Here is a 15034-nt window from a genome sequence, read left to right as displayed (position 1 = left end):
CTGAGTGATGATAACTCAGCTAAATCCAAAAAAGATTTCCAATGGGTCTTTGCAAGGAACAAGCGTACTCGTGCCTCAGTTTCCTCATCTGCACAATGGGTACAATGATTCTGCCTCCCTTTGTAAAGTGCTCAGAGAACTGCTAATGAAAAGTGCTATCTAGGAGCTAGATATGATCCCTGCTATTACTAGTATGTCCAATTTAGAGACTATTTCAGGCTGGATTTCAAGTTTCTACCCCCAAACCGCTGCAGGGTTAGCGCGATTTGAAAAGAATGATCGCAACAGATTTTCTTTATCATGCCAAAAATGTATCTTTTTCACCCACTGCCTACTCAAAAATAGCTGAACTGTTTTTGCTCAGTCTAAAAATAAATAAATAAATAAAAAATCACCCCCTGGTAGAGAACAGACCTATAAATATCAGCCTGGAAGGTGAAAGCTGGAGAAATTTTTCAGCTACTGAAAACAGTCCATTAGAATAGAAATGCTTAAGCAAGGAAACCTTAGTGCTAGGCATTGCTATGTGCTGTGCCTGTAGTGAAGACCCTAGTTCTGGAATTCATATGAGCATGTAACTCCAGTTGGAGTTTTGCACACCTAGGGGCATGTGAATGGAAATGACTGATCAGATTCACGCGCGGGGAAGGGGGATTAATGCTGAAAAGCAAGTGAGATCTGTCGTGGGCTGGAGTCCTTATATTTGACGCTCCCAGGGAATCAGCAATGCTCCGAAAGGGGGTTGCACCAGATCCCTGTGCTTTGCCACCCTTCGGCCGAGGCGCTTCAAAAAGGCAGCAGGTGTGATTTGCCACTGTGGGGCATCATCCATACAGTGTGTTCCTTACTCCATCCCTCCCACCTCGAAAGCACCCCGGCTGGCTGCAAATAGGTTTCAGGAAATCCAGCTGCTTGAAAATCAGCTGGTGGATGCTCCAAATAAACAGTGCCAGAGGAGTGCTCAGCACGAAGTTAACATCAAAGGACCTGCCCCACTCCACCCCTCATAGTTCAGACTTGTCATCTCTTGCTGTGTGTGATGCCGCAGTATGGGCTACATTGGTGATGCCAGACCCACCAAAATCCGACTGGAGCAGATGGCTGGGCTAGGTAAGAACCTGTTTGTTTCCTATATAGCACTATTTTTGCCATGTCTTTTGGCTTGCTTTTTCATATGTAAGTCTATACAGATTGTGTGTGTGTGTGTGTATATCCTTATTTGTTATCCTAAAGGCCTGATCCTGCACCATTTTCATCAACAACAGTTTTAATACAACTAAGAACAGGGCTTACAATGGTAAAACATTTGCTAGACTATGCACTAAGGCCCCACTCTGCAAGGTGCTGAGTGCTTCCTATGAGGACCTGAGCACCCTCAACTCCAGCTGAAATCACTGTGGTACTCAGCAGCTGCTAGAGGTGGGTCCTTAGTTCTGAAGAATCAGTTTTTCTATTAGCATCTAACAATTGCAAGGCAAGTCTTAGCTAAAGTGTCTGTCTGAGGCCAGCAAAACCCATTCTGAACCCATTTCCTGATGCCCAAGGATAGTGAAGGTGGCAGGCCTTTGAGAGATGCTTTGAATCACAAAGTAAGTGTATGTTTTTAACAGTGAGAGTGCTAGATTTTCCATCACTGACAACTTTTAAATCAAGACTGGACGTGTTTCTAAAAGCTCTGCTCTAGGAATTATAATGCGGCAGTTCTATGGCCTGTGCTATATGGGAGGACAGATGAGATGATCACAGTGGTTCTTTCTGGCCTTGGGATCTATGAATCTATGAGAGTACTGCAGGTATAAACATAGGTCCAGGAAGTAGGGGTGCACAGTGTGCAGCAGCCCCAGGTTTTATGCAGGGCCACTGGCCCCGCGCCCAGGGCTCCACTCCCTGGTTCGGGTCCCGGGGGTTGGTCCCAGGCCCCACTCCCCAGCTGCTGGCTCCACGCCCAGGGCCCTGCTACTGGCCCCTCACCCAGGACTCCGGTCCCAAGGCACCGGCCCTGGCCGCTGGCCCCACTCCCTGGCCCTGTGCTTGGCCCCACTCCCAGGCTTCCGCTCCCAAGGCCCCGTGCCCAGCCCCCCACTCCCAGGGCTCTGCTCCCAGGGCCCCAAACCTGGCCCCATGGCCGGGGCTCTGCTCCTGGCCCCACACATGGGGTCTCAATTGCTGGCCCTTGCCCAGCTCCGCTCCTGGCCCTACACCCACTTCCAGCTCTGGTCACAACCTTGGCCCTCTTACTTCTGTCTGGATCTCCCCTCTCCGAGAGACACAGCCCTGCTCCCAGCCCCAGCTCGGGAGGTCAGGGGGGCAGACAGGGGAAAGGGGGCTGGCTTTCAACACTCACTGCTAAAAATGTTCCAGCACCACTGGGTATAAATGGACATTTGCACATCGGGACCTACACTGGAACGTTGTTGCTTTAAGCTGTTTTTGCAAGTCCCTTAAAATCACTCAGGCCAGGATCAGAGTCTGTTAAATGAGCAGCAAATGAACATTGGATAACTGCCGCTGACGAGGCTGGATTATTGTCTTGTGATGCCTGAGCCACGATCGCCTCATAGAAAAGTGGAGCTCCTGGCAGGGCCACCCAGAGGATTCAGGGGGCCTGGGGTCTTCAGCAGCGGGGGGCCCCCACTTCGGCGGTAGTTTGGCGGTGGGGGCCTCCGCCGCTAAATTACTGCCGAAGACCTGGGACTTTGGTGGCAGGTCCTGCTTCGGCGGTAATTCAGTGACGGGGGGTCCTTCCGCCCCGGAGTGGAAGGACCCCTCACCGCCGAAGACCCGGAGTGGAAGAAGCTCTGTGGGCCAGGGCCCCGTGAGACTTTTCTGGGGCCCCAGAGCAAGTGAAGGACCCCGCTCCAGGAGCCCAAAAAAACTCTTGTGGAGGCCCCTGTGGGCCCAGGGCAAATTGCCCCCTCCCGGGCGGCCCTGACACCCCCAGAGATGGCTCCTTGGTATTCTCCACCCCACAGCTCCCCCCAGAGATGGCTTCTGGGCCTCCCTTCCATGGTGCTCCCAGAGATAGTTGTTGGGCCTTCCAACCCCTCAGCGCCAACTCCTGGGCCTCCCCCCGCCCCGAGCCAGCACCTGTGTCTCCCCACACACACCGTGGTGCCCCCACAGACAGCTTCTCAGCATCCCCCACTCCATGGTGCCCCCAGAGCAGGCTCCTTGGTGTGCCCCCTCCCCTACAGCATGCCCAAAGCATCCACTCTCCCTCACATGCAGCACATGGAGATCCCCAGGGAGGCAGCAGTGCCTCCCCCACCCCCCCCCCAGCTGGTAGCAGTAGCAACCAGAGCTCCTATGTTGCTGCCTTTCTGGGCAGGGGAGGAGACTCGCCCACAACCGCAGCAGCAGCCTATCAGCCAGGAGGCAACATTTTACCCAATGTGTCGAGCACAGGGGGTGCCTTGTCCCCCCACATCCATCCCATCCATGGCTGAGGCTCATGGGGGAGCAGAAGAAGAGGCAGCAAGCAGCTGCTGTGGGCAGTGATGTGCCGAAGGAGACATTCTGGGTCAGGCTCTGGTGTAAATCCAGAGTGATCCCAATGAAATCACAGGCTGATGCAGCCGGGACCAGATTAGGATCAGGCCCAAGAAATGCAAAACCCACAAAAGCCATGCACTGTGAGTGAGCTCCCCATGCTGGGAGCGCTGTTCTGTTACACAAGACACAAAAAGAAGAGTCAGCAAACCACAGCCTAGCAAAGAATGCACTCCCTGTCCCATCCGGGAGCCCCGAGCAGCAGCTGCCTGCCTGAATTTCCTGCTGATGCCTCTCTGGGGCAATGGCGCTGAGGTGAATCAGCATCTGAGAGTGGGGAAAGAAAGAGCTGTGACAACCAGGACCTAATTCTGCTCCTGCTTCCACCGCAGTAAATCAGGAGTGACTCCTTTTAAGTCAATGTAGTTTTTATATCCCTGTCACAGCTGAGGTGACAGTTATCACAGTCAGGCCCACCTGTCCTTAGAGATGTCTGTGAGACAATCAGGTGCAAGACTGGGTGGATCATAACAAGAGCGCGACTCCTCAAGGGGTGGTGTTAGCCAATACCCACTGAAACCAGGTGGGCAAAACTGGCACAGAAGAGGTATCATTCATGGCCAATTTACAGCAAGATGCAGAAAACAGAGGGGCTGACCTCTGGTCCAGCCCCCATACCCTTCTCAATAAAGCCATCTTTGCCCCCCTCTATCTCTGCTTCTCCTGAGAGGTGCAGCATAGAATCTGCGCTGGAACATGTGTGACTCAAGATATAGGCAGGGGCTGCCCTGAAGAGACCGAGTAGATCAACAGGGTACAGGGCATACAAGCTCCATAGTTTAGCAGTGAAAGTGGATGCCCTGGCTCTTGCTAGCTAGTAAATATTTCCAATACTATCTGATCATCTATGACGAATAGGACACACTTAGGAACAGGGACTGTTTCTGCAGATCATCCATCCCATCCCCAATCCTGCTGCCGTTAAAATCCATTGCTAATCTGCTTTTGACATAAGTAAATGCAGCATCAGGCATGTAATTCCCAGTGCTTCATGGAGGCTAATTTTAAACATCCCAAGCAATGGACTTCCATGTGGAGTTCATTCCACTGCAAAATAGATGTCAATGCCGGAAAGATTGTGCCTGAAGTTTCCTTTGATTCGTTTCATCCCATTGCTCCTAATTACACCCACTCTTGTGCTACTTTAAAGGGTCCCTCTTCCTGCTGCATTTACTGCCAACAGATACATATAAATGGCAGTGCCAAAACCCTACTCTCCCCTACTGAGGTTGAAAACAGGACGGTGGGGTGGGGGGGTGAAGCAAGTTTTTTGCCAAGTTTCTGCCTATTTGCCTATATCTGATATGGAGGCTCTCCAGGCTGAAGGCAGCATTCCAGGATGGTCTCAAAGCAAGAACAGACTCCACTGTTCTAACCCATTGTTCTATAGACATGCTGCTGGGCTTAGCTTGGGCCACTGTACTCCCAGAGCGCAGTACTTGCTTATCCTGGGGCTAAAGCTGGCCCCGCCCGTCACAGGGATGGACATGTGTCTGAGTAGGGCCCCTTGCTCTGAAATCTGGAGCTTGGTTGTTATTTGGTGAGAGCTAATTGCAGCCACAACCACATTCTAGACAGCAGGGAAATTCTGCACATCGGTATTAGTGGCTCTGGAATTAAAGCAAAGCCTCAGGGCACTGAGTTTGTTGTGGTTTCAGACATGCACATGCACATCCATCCATCTCACGGCTCTGTTCTCCTGAGCCAGCAGAGTATCGGAAGTGACAAGACTCCTCCTCTCCTGAGCACTGGCCTGGAAAGGACTTTTTGTGGATGGATCACCCAGGTAAAAGGGACCAGCATTTGTATTCCAATAATATCTAGACACCCCAGCTGACATCCGACTGCACTATTCTGTCCACTGTCCAAACATATCATAAGAGACAGGCCCTGCCCCAAAGAGCTTACAACGTAAATAGACAAGACAAAGGATAGGAAGGGGAACAAAGAAAGGCACAGAAAAGCAACTTGCCGAGAGTCAGGATTCAAACCCATATCTTCTAGGTCCCACTCCAACAGGCTAGCTGCTGATGCACACTGCCTCTCAAGGTAGCTGCATCCAAAAGGTTTTAAGAGTGGGACCAGTGCTAGGCTAGAACACTATCCCCTCACTAAGAGCTTTTCTCCCATGAAATAAAATGGCTGTAAAATTACCTAACTCCACACTGTTATCTACTCTGTGTGCCTCCCTCAAAACGCTGCCACTGGTCTGATCACTATCAATCTGACCATGTGGCCAAGCCAGCTCCCTCCTGCGACTTCCCCAACACCTAGCCACAGAAATGGGCAGCGCACAGGGAAAGGAAACCCAAAGCCAGACACGGAATTTAGCCCGTCAGCCCACTACTCATCTTAGAACTTTTCCTATTACCAGTACAGGTCCTTGGACACACAGCTAAGCAGTTCTGGTTATATTCAGCAAAGCCAAGGCCCTTACTCCTCGCTGCTCTCTGTCACTCAGCAGGCACTGCTACTGGCCAGGAGGCAGCAAAATGAGGCACTTCTGCTGAGTGTAATGTGCAAGAGCCATGCTGCTGTTCTCCATTTGTGCATCAAGGACCCAGTCCTTGCATGCCTTGTGCAAATTCACGTTGTGAGAGTCAGGCATGCAAGCTCACACCCAGAAACAATAACTCACTCCCTACAACTATATGCTTATGGAGCATGACCCAAAACCCACTGAAATCAGTCAGGGTCTTTCAATTTACTTCCTTGGCTACGGCTCAGGCTCTTACTATATAAAACGCAGTTCCATACAGATATATGCCTTTATTTAAACATTGCATATGAGATGCTTTTTTCTTCACCCTTTTAGTTATACACGTGCCATCTAACAAACTCACTGTTCATTGGTTCACTTTGTACTGTCTTTAAGCTTTTTCCTTTTTGGATTTAATTGTTTTTTTCTTTTTTGCCAAAAGGCAGCTCTGCTTATGTAATATTGGACAAAGTACAAATAAACACAACCTGCTTCCAATAACAAAGTTATGTCCACAACAAAGCAAGCATTTGGCAGAATTTGCCAGCTATTGTACATGGCTACATAAAATCTAAACATCAGCTACATTATACCCCAGTGAAGAAAGACAGACAGGAAAAAAATACCAGCAGATCAGGGTTTGATGATAATACATATTGACTGTGGGCACTCAGATTCCTTGAGTCATGGATTTTTAACACCAGACAGGACCACTGTGATCATCTAATCTGACCTCAAACATAGTGATATATTTGGTATAAATGACTAGGTTAGATTATGAGAATCAGAGACGGGCAGGGATAGATAGATAGATGGATGATCGGATGTATGTGAACAGATGATGGATGAGGTGTATGGAGATAGAAAGATGGACAGATGGGGGTCTATGGGGATGGATAGATGGATACATGGGCTGTATGGGGATACATAGATGGATATATAGGGTTCCTGGGGATAGATAGATGGAAGGGGTATATGGGGATAGAGAGATGGATGGATGAGGTGCATATAGATGGAAGGGGTATATGGGGATAGAGAGATGGATGGATGAGGTGCATATAGATAGATGGGGCATATGGGGATAGACAGATGGATAGATGGGGTTTATGGGAATAGATTGGGACACCTTAGGGGGTCGCAAGGTTATTACCTGGGGGGTCACGAGGTGTCAGCCTCCATCCCAAGCCCCGCTTTGCCTCCAGCATTTATAATGATGTTAAATATATTAAGAGGGGGTCACACTCAGAGGCTTGCTATGTGAAAGGGGTCACCAGTACAAAAGTTTAACAATCACTAGGCTAGATAGATGGATAGATGGGGTGTGTGGGGATAGATAGATAGGGTGTATGTGGATGGATAGATGGTGGTATACGGATACGTAGATGGATATATAGGGTGTATGGGGATAGATAAATAGATAGCTAGATAGATAAGATGTATGGGGATGCACAGATTTACATATAGGGTGTATGGGGATAGATAGACGGATGAGGTATATCGGGATACAAAGATGGGTGGGATTGATAGATGGACAGACGGGTGTATGGGGATACATAGATGTGGTGGATGGGATAGATAGATGGGGTGTATTGGGATAATAGATGGGGTGTATGGGAATGGGTAGATTGATGGATGGGGTGTATGGGGATAGATGAATGGATGGGATGAATAGGGATAGATAGATGACTATACAGGATAAATGGTGATAGATAGATAGATGAATGTTTGGCTGTTTGGGGACAGATAGATGGGGTATATGGGAATGGGTAGATGGATGGATTGGGTTTTTGGGCTAGATAGATGGATATAGTGTATGGGGATAGATAGATGGGTGCATGGGGATACAGAGATGGATAGATGCGGTGTATGGGGATAGATAGATGGGGTGTTTCAGGATGGATATATGGAGTGTATGGAGACGGATGGATGGGATAGATGAGGATAGATAGATGGATAGAATGGGGTTTATGGGGATAGATAGATAAATAGATAGATAGGTGAAGGTGTAGACAGATGGAGAGATGGGGTATATATGGAGAGATGGGGTGTATGGTGATCAATAAATAGATAGATGGATGGGGTGTATGGGGATAGACTGATGAATAGATGGGGTGTATGGGGATGGATAGATGAATGGATGCAGTGTATGGGGATCCACAGATGGATATATAGGATGTATGGGGATAAGATCAATCACTAGATGGGGTTTCTGGGGACAGACAGAGAGAGAGAGAGAGATGGGATGGATGGGGGTACACAGATGCATATATAGGGTGTATGGGGATAATTAGATGGATGGGGTGTATGGGGATAGATAGAATGGATGGGCTGTGTAGGAATAGATAGATATATAGATGGGGCATATGGGGATGGATAGATGGATGGATGCACTGTATGTGGATACATAGATACACAGAGTGAATTGGTAGATGGATGGATGGGGGTGTATGGGGATAAGGTAAATGGATATATAGGGTATATGGGGATAAGATAAATCAATAGATGAGGTTAATGGGGATAGATAGATGGATGGATGGCTGTATGGGAATAGATAGATGGGTGAATGGGGTGGGTGGGGATTGAAAGATGAATGGAACAGTGTATGGAGATATTTCTATGGATGGATGGGGTTGATGGAGACGGATAGATGGGTTTTTTGGAGATAGATGAATAGATTGGGTTTATGGGGAGAGATTGATAGATGGATACATGAGATGTATGGGGATAGATACATGGATATATTGGGTGTGTGAGGATAGATAGATCGATCGATCTGTTGGATGGGGATGGATTGATGGATGGGGTGCATGGGGATTGATAGATGGGGTGTTTGGGGATGGATAGATGGGATGGATGGGGTGTAAGGGGTGGATAGATAGATATTTACAACCATATTCAGAAATTTAGACCTGCTATAATCAATTACATTTACGGGGCAAACTCAGTTCTCCTTATTTACATGAACTCCCATAGATTTCAGTGGAATCTTTCTGCATCAGGGCCTCATGATCAGATCCCAGATGTACTGATGAATCAGGATTAGGCGGTACACCACATGAATGCTTGGTCTTCCAGACAGGTTGGTCCCCATCTTGACATAGGCCACGAGTGAAATGAGCCCAATATTTTCAAAAATGGGGGTCCAAAGTTAGGTGACTGAGTCCATAGTGGGGCACCTAAAATAGTGGTGTGATTTTCAAATGTGCTGAGATCCCAGCATCTCCAATTAGCCGCTGTCCTAAGTGTCCAAGGCTGGATTTAGCCATCCATTTTTAAATAATTTTGACCTAAATCTAGTGGGTTTCCCTCTGATCCAGTGCACACAATCAGCACACAGAACAGCAGTCAGTGCTGAGACCCCCTGCAGAGAGATGCTGCAGAAGTACCTGAGACAAATCAATATCCTGTGCTTAAGTCAAGTCCTTGGACTGGAACAGTGGGAATGTTGCAAGATGGGCAAAGATTCTTAGAAAGGACTGGGGGGTGGAAACCTGCACAGTTCCTATTTGCTCTAGCCAGTGCCTGTATTCCATCTATTTTGCGAGTACTATATTCACTCGGAACGTTTGAAACAAAACAATGGGGTTTTTTTGGCTTCCCTGGAACATACAATGTCCTTGCCAACCAGGGCTTTTGAAAATAAAGCACACGGTGCGTAGAGACTGGGTGACTCTGGGGACTGGCAATAGCTTGCAGCAACCTTTAGGTCATCAGTTCAAAACCAGTCCGGGGCAATAATTACGGAAAGACCTTCCCATCTGGTGACTGTGTGGCCTGGATGTAATGAGTCTTAATCACTTCCCCAGAGGACTAATTGGTCTCCTTGTTGGAAGTGCCAGCAGAGAGGCCAAGGAGGGAATGGGCCATGAAGGCCAATCTCCCATCTCACCCACAGAGATGAGACACTTCCAGAGCAGGGTTGATGCATGCTGGCAAGGACACTGCGGGGGAAGCCTGCACAGCCATTGTCTGTCCTGTGGATAAACAGAAGTCTGCAACTCCAACGTCTGCCCAACTCAATTTTGCTTAAAATATAAATGATTTTTGTGAAACGCCCCATTTTAGAGGAATGCAGAAATATATCCGAACATCTCAAGGTCCTTCTTTCTCCGGCCTCACAGTTCAGAAATAAGAAAAAGGATTTCTTCACATTCAGTAAACAAAAATACACATATGTGGCTCAGATCTGTCATGTCAAGCACTAGCCAGGAGCAGATGTTCATGGCAGAGTTAGAAACCCCTTTAAACTAAGGACTTATAATTGCTGCACTGATAGACAATTAAAATGATGCTACCAGGCGCTGCTATAATTAGAAAACACTAGAGGTCAGTTGTTTTTTTTGCAAGTGCATTTGGACACAGTGGCAAACAAGAGCTGGATGTCAACAGCAATGTAGCAGAGGAGAGAGAGATAACTCGACATAAGGATGTCACCACGTGATCTGAACAGAGCCAAGCGAGCAAACCCCTGAGCAGAGGATGTAGCACAGAGACAGGCAGCTGGATTCTTATGCAGCCTGAGGGCTGTCAGCAGCAGCCAGGAGGCCACTACCACAAGAAGCTGTGAATTAGTAAACTTGAGGGACCTGTGGCAATGGGTTCAGCAGAAGCTAAGCACTAGTCCAGTGTCAACTCCTGAGCACACATAGCTCCCATGGCCTATGGCAGGAACTGTGGGTGCTCAGCATCTCTGAAAACCAGGACATTACTATATAAACATCAATGCAATTGGAGATCAGCCCTCTGATTTCTGAGTCACCTCACCCCCTGTACCCAGCACACTGGAGTAAGGGAGCCCTACACTTACAACATTCCCCCTAGCATCAGTCTGAACCAGAAGAGCCCTACCTTCTGAATCACCAGAGCCACTTTCCTTAACTTTAAGGTGTCCCCTCCAAGTACCGACAAAGGCTAATGCTGCTCCAGCACAATATACCATGGTTAAGGGTACGTCCAGACTACCCGCTGGATCGGCGGGTAGCAATCTATCTATCGGGGGTCAATATATCGCATCTCGTCTAAATGCGATATATCAATCCCCGAACGTGCTCCCGTCAACTCTGGAACTCCACCAGGGAAGGCGGAGGAAGCAGAGTCGATGGGGGAGCCATGGCCATTGATCCCACACAGTGAGGACGGGAGGTAAGACGAAATAAGATATGTCGACTTCGGCTACGCTATTCCCGTAGCTGAAGTTGTGCATCTTACATCAACACCCCCTGCCCCCAGTGTAGACCAAGAATACAGAACCCAGAGGGCAGAATGTATCTACCTGTGGTAGCTTCAAGAGGTTTGCCCACAGGGATAAGAGCTTTGCCCTGACCTTTTGCTTTGTGTGGAATGATACCCTGTAGGAGCTCTGAGATAGGTCTTTGCTTTTTTCCCCATGTCAGGCCTTCATATACCCCTGGTTCCTTTGCTCTGAAGCTGCCTATCCCATAGAGTTAATACAGGAAGATGTAATCTACATCAGAAGGAGAAAAACTGCACAAACTCAGCAAGTTTCTCTTTCTAATTGGCACCATATATTATACCAATAACTTCACCAGCGCATGATCTTTCCCCCTCTGCCGGCTGATGTCTTGAGGATCAGATCCCTGCAGACGCCAGCTGGCAGGATGAAAAAGAAAATCAGGCCCTGACAAAGTCATTGTGGTAATGTACAGTGCCTGCACCAATAAGGGAAGAAACTTCTTGTATTCCTTCAGTCTGGCTGCTTTTGATATGAGATAACATCTTCCCACAAGGGAGCAAAGTAACAGAGAGGACTTATTAAAGTCATTCTGGTTCACCCAGACTGACTTCTCAGACACACCGTCATTCATTCATAGAGGGCCTCACAGGGCCATAGGACTCAAGCCTGGACATTTCATTGGGGGGAGGGATAGCTCAGTGGTTTGAGCATTGGCCTGCTAAACCCAGAGTTGTAAACTCAGTCCTTGAGGGGGCTGTTTAGGGATCTGGGGCAAAATCAGTACTTGGTCCTGCCTTGTGAAGACAGGGGACTGGACTCAATGGCCTTTCAAAGTCCCTTCCAGCTCTATGAGATATGTATATCTCTATATATAATTGCAACATTTCAACCCCATTGTTATCCATCTAATTAAGACTGAATGTCTCTAATTCCAAACTGGCCAGGCACAATGGAGGAAGGCAATCCACAATATCACTTGGTGGCATACAATGTCTAGTACTGCATATTGTTGGGGGTTATCCCATTAGAAGTTGGACCCAGAAATGCTCCCTGATTCACATCTGAATAAATGTGATTCCAAAAATGTGTATGTTACAGTCTCAGTTTTGCCCATCCTCCCTTCCAACACTCACAGATTCCCTCCACCTTGTCAACTCTTACTTATTATCTGTCTCCGTCCTGCTAAACTGTTCCAAGAGCCAGAGTCCATCCATCCATGAGATCTGTCCTCAGAAACCCCCTTGCTGCCATACCACCAGTCATGTAGAAAAGCAGGAAGGGTCAAATACAACTTCAGTTTGTACGCACAGCTCCCACCAACATTCCTGGACATTCTGCTGCAGCACATAGACCACAGACTGGGGGTCTTTCACATAATCCTTGCAGATTTCTTTCTTGTAACAGTCCTACTCCCGAAAGGCCAACAGGAATTTCACCATTGGTTTCAGTGGGAGCAAGTTCAGACCTTAAAACCACAAGAAACTCTTTCAACTTAAATCACCAAATTACCTCCTTTGCATTTTTCATTTGAAACAGTTCGGCTTTTATTCTCTTGCAGACTTTCATGGCCTGATCTTGCTATGATTGAAGTGGATGGGAGTTTTGCCATTGACTTTAATGGCAGCAGGACTGGATCCTACACATGGATCATCTATACCACAGTCACAATCAAGTCAGAGAATCAAGTTACATCACAATTTCAATGTAGAGGTTTGACAGTACCTTAACCAATATCTAAAGCCTTAGATTTGACTAGGCATATAATAATGACTTTTTAAGGCAAGGAAATTACATTGTATGAAGTTATATACATGTCCTATCCTGCCAATCTCAAACACCAATATCCATTTTTACTGATTTTTTTATTACATTCTGGAGAACAGCATGATAATATTGATAACAACAATTCAAAATCTTGATACAAGTGCATTTGATGCTGGAGTCAGAAAGCCCTGTAATAAACCTTAGGAGGCAGGAGGGTATTTTGTGATGCAGGTTCCTGGAAAATAACAACTGCCATAGGAAGTCTTTGCATCCTTTTGCTTTCAGAGCAAACCAAAAAGTCACTATCTTTCTTTGAGAAGGTGCTTTTTGGCCCAAAGCTCAGCAGAAGGCCTGACAGACTGAACAATTCCCCCTCTAGACACACACATAGCCATCTGGTCAGATGCACATTGAGAAAAAGCTCCAATCTTTAGTCATGTTTTAACATGTGCTAACTAAGCATCTTGACTAGCACAACTGTAAATTCTACTGTAGGCAGGACACAAACATTTCTTTCTTGTCATGTTGAGCCCAGGGTTCACACTAGAGTTAAACACAACTAGAAATGAGCACCTATGCCCTCTAACACTTGCATAGTGTCTACACTAGAATTTACAGTTGACTTGAGTACCACATGTTAAAACACATCTACAAATTCCGGTGTACAAATAGCCTAGGCCATGTTTAAACTAGGATAATAGGTAGTATCTAAAAATTCATTAGACAATATGTATGAACTAATATATTTTAAACACTAGTGTAGACAACCCCTCAAAGATTAACCATGACCAGCTAACACATTTTTAAATAAGTGAAACCACGCCTGTAAACAATTGGGACAAACAACTGTTGGAGTCTTAAAATTAACCAGAATGCACAGGCTGTACTGTGTCCTAGAATTAACCAAATCCCGTGGGTGATAGCTTAGAACTAAGCAAATTCTTTGGATTTAAGCCTAGAACTAAGTAAATGCAAATGGTTACAGCCTAGAACCGACCAAATCCCTCAACATCCCAGAAGTAACGCAAGTTGCGTATTATGCGCTACTACCCGCGTATTAGCGGGCTCTCCCGAGCGTGGCTGCCTTTGCTGGGCCACCGAGTCCCCGAAAAGCCCTGTGGCCCCCGTGTGTGTGACCTGAGCTTCCCTAGCTGGGGGTGCCTTTGCTTTGCACAGTGCTCTCTTTGTGTGCAGGGCGCGGGCAGCGTGGGAGGGCGGCATGCCCAGGCGATCCGCCCAGAGATCCCCGCTGCAGCAGCAGGGCAAAGGCAGTGAAGGGTCAATAACCGCTTTGAAAAGGGACTGTCACTTACTTATCTAGGACGAAGTAGAGATCGAAGGCCCCGTGACAGGAGCGCTGGTCGTCTCTCCCCTCCTCCTCCGGCTCCGCTTGGGCGCAGGACGCCAGGCTCCAAGTGGCCAGCAGGAAGGCGCAGAGGAAAGCCGCTTTCTCCACGCAACTCCCACGACTCGCCATTTTCTTCCTCAATCTCTGCCCCCCCTCCTCCGCCCCGCGGCCCTTGGAGGCTGTTCAGAAGCAAAGAAAAAGTTTCCGATCTCCTCTCAAACATGCGCAGAACCAGCTCTCGGCTCCCCCACCCCACTGGTCCATGCAAGGGCAGAGGTGATGCTGGGGGTGGGGGAGACTTCTGGGTGGAAGGGGGTCTTGGCTCGGAGTCCGGATGGACTGTACCTAAAGCCCCATCCCCCCGCCCCTCGCTAACAGGCTGGGTTGAGTTGCTAGAGTAGCAACTCAGCCCCAATTTCCTGCGTGCCTCCTCCCGCAGAGAGCGAACAGATTCGTAGGGAGGAGGGGACAGGATCTTATGGTGGGGAAGCTGAGCTGGGATTTTCCTGTTCCGGGCTCCAGAGCTGGGAAGGGAGAGCACGGCTGCAAACTAGCACGAGGTGCATCCCTCCTTCCCCCACAAACACACCCAGAACACCAGAGCTATACCCAGGGTACAGCTCGGGGCTGCCTGCTCTCCCTCCCCGAGAGTCAGCTCTGGATTCGTTTGCTGGCAAAACTGTTTTAAGTCTCTCACTCT

The 15034-nt window shown here is 48.0% G+C and overlaps 1 protein-coding gene across 1 annotated transcript in view; it reads right to left on the bottom strand.

The window, feature by feature from the left end:
* ANTXRL (ANTXR like) overlaps positions 1-14782 on the bottom strand; it is a 79801-nt gene extending 65019 nt beyond the window's left edge. The window contains exon 1 of the mRNA XM_030570681.1: positions 14300-14782. Coding sequence (XP_030426541.1) covers positions 14300-14463 — 164 coding nt within the window. The 5' untranslated portion in view covers positions 14464-14782. The remainder of the gene's footprint in view (positions 1-14299) is intronic.
* Between the last annotated feature and the right edge of the window lie 252 nt (positions 14783-15034).

This window comes from Gopherus evgoodei, chromosome 7 (genome assembly GCF_007399415.2).
Source record: "Gopherus evgoodei ecotype Sinaloan lineage chromosome 7, rGopEvg1_v1.p, whole genome shotgun sequence".
Classification (NCBI taxonomy): Eukaryota; Metazoa; Chordata; order Testudines; family Testudinidae; genus Gopherus; species Gopherus evgoodei.
The sequence above is the reverse complement of the archived record's forward strand: the minus strand, read 5'-3'. Positions and strand labels throughout refer to the sequence as shown.